This window comes from Merops nubicus, unplaced genomic scaffold (assembly GCF_000691845.1).
Source record: "Merops nubicus isolate BGI_N331 unplaced genomic scaffold, ASM69184v1 scaffold14071, whole genome shotgun sequence".
NCBI lineage: Eukaryota > Metazoa > Chordata > Aves > Coraciiformes > Meropidae > Merops > Merops nubicus.
This window is the reverse complement of record NW_008586332.1, coordinates 2,912-4,576: the sequence shown is the minus strand read 5'-3', so window position 1 is coordinate 4,576 and position 1,665 is coordinate 2,912. Positions and strand designations below refer to the sequence as shown.

The window sequence follows — 1,665 nt, the reverse complement described above, 5'->3', positions numbered from 1 at the left end:
ACTGGGTGCCCTGTGCTGGCAAGAGTGGAGTCCCTTGTGACCTCAGCCCTGTGGGAGCAGCACAAAGTGATGCTCTTGCCTTGGTGAAGGGCTTTCTGAGCTCAGTGGCATTTTTATGGTCTTTTAGTCTTCCTCATCTCCCTTCTATTCATGGAGACAGAGACAAGAAAGAGCTCAGAGCTCAGCTGAGGTGCTTCAGGGTGGCTACCTGAGCAGTGCTTGAGAGAACCTTGAAGGGTGCTCCCAACATGTGCCCTTGCCATTGCTCTTTTCCTCTGTGTCTCCACTCTGCCACTGGAACGCCCCAGCACAGAAGCCCCCAAATCCAGCAAAGCTTACCTATGGAAAAAGGGATGAAAGCCTCCCTTTTCCAGAACTGACCATCCTTCAGGAAATGCCCAGGGTTAAAACTGTCAGGGGTTTCCCACTCGCTCTTGTCAAACATCACAGAGGTTAAATTTGTGAGCACAGTAGTGCCCTAAAAGGAAAAAAAGACAAAGAAGTTGCAGTTTCTTGGTCACTGCCAGCAGGAGTGTTTTGATCTTCCAGTCTCTTCTCTATGAAGAACAGCCATCGTCAGATTCTGCTGACATTGTCTGTACAAGATGCCATCTGTATGACCAGTTTAACCTTCATCTTGTTTGTGCAGAGTTGCAGTGATTTTAAACCCCTGTTTCTTTCTCATCAGCATCATCAGGCTGTGGCTCCGCCTGTCCTGTGTGTTTAGGAGTGACTTGGCCTGGAGGATCGTGCCCGGGGAACTGGGAGTCTCTGGCAGAACTCTCCACACTCACAAGCAAGGTTACCTTTGGTATGTGGAAGCCATCCATGACCGTGTCCTTTGTTGCCTTTCTTATGATGCCGAGAGGGACGATGTTGCCTTTCCTCTGCACCTCGTGGATGACGGCGTTGGTGTAGGGCATGTTGCTCCTGTCCTCCAGGGCTGGCTGCCGCACCTGCCCGATGACGGCGTCGATCTCGGCTTGCACGCGGGCTGGAGGGGAGAGCAGGGATCAGCCAAGCCCCCAGAAAATCATCCTCTTGGAGCAACACAAGGTGGTTGCTGGGAGGGTCTGGGTCACCAGCCAGTCTTTGCACCTCTCCAGTGTGATTGCCGAGGGTTCCCTACTTTTCCTCTCATGTTTTGAGAGTCTCTCCCAAAGCTGTGAGGGCTAAAAGCAAGGAAACCACTGAACTTCTGCTGATTGTACCTTGAATTTCTGGATGCAGGGCCATGTACAGCAGAGCCCAGCGGAGGGTGGTGGAAGTGGTCTCGGTCCCAGCAAACAGCAGGTCGAGCACACAGGACACAAGGTTTTCCTCCTGGAAGCTGCTGTCGCTGGTGTCCTTCACAGAAAGGTGCCAAGTGTTAGTGCTGCACAAACTGCAAGGGCTGGCCTGATACAAAGTTTATTCCAGGTGAATCCCAAGGGTTTGGGAAAAAGCTGCTGGTCCCCTGCACCTCCATCCCTCTAATGGGTGCCCTCAACCTGATGCCCACCTAAGCTCGTAGATGGCCACACACACAGCTCAGAGGGTGCAGTTGGGCTCGTTTCTCATCCCTCCAGATGTCTAAGCCCCAAGGTTTTGGTGCTTGTTGCTGACCTTGGCTATCTCCTGCAGGTAGCTGTCAATGAAGTCCCGGCTCTCCGAGGGGTTCCAGTA

The 1,665-nt window shown here is 52.7% G+C and overlaps 1 protein-coding gene across 1 annotated transcript in view; it reads right to left on the bottom strand.

Moving 5' to 3' along the window:
• The window catches only part of LOC103780917 (cytochrome P450 2J2-like), a gene marked incomplete at its 5' end in the record, with an annotated part of 4,256 nt that overhangs the window by 729 nt on the left and 1,862 nt on the right, over positions 1-1,665 (bottom strand). Inside the window, 4 exons of the mRNA XM_008948619.1 lie at positions 340-478; positions 807-994; positions 1,212-1,347; positions 1,606-1,664. Of these exons, the coding sequence (XP_008946867.1) occupies positions 340-478; positions 807-994; positions 1,212-1,347; positions 1,606-1,664 (522 nt within the window). The remainder of the gene's footprint in view (positions 1-339; positions 479-806; positions 995-1,211; positions 1,348-1,605; position 1,665) is intronic.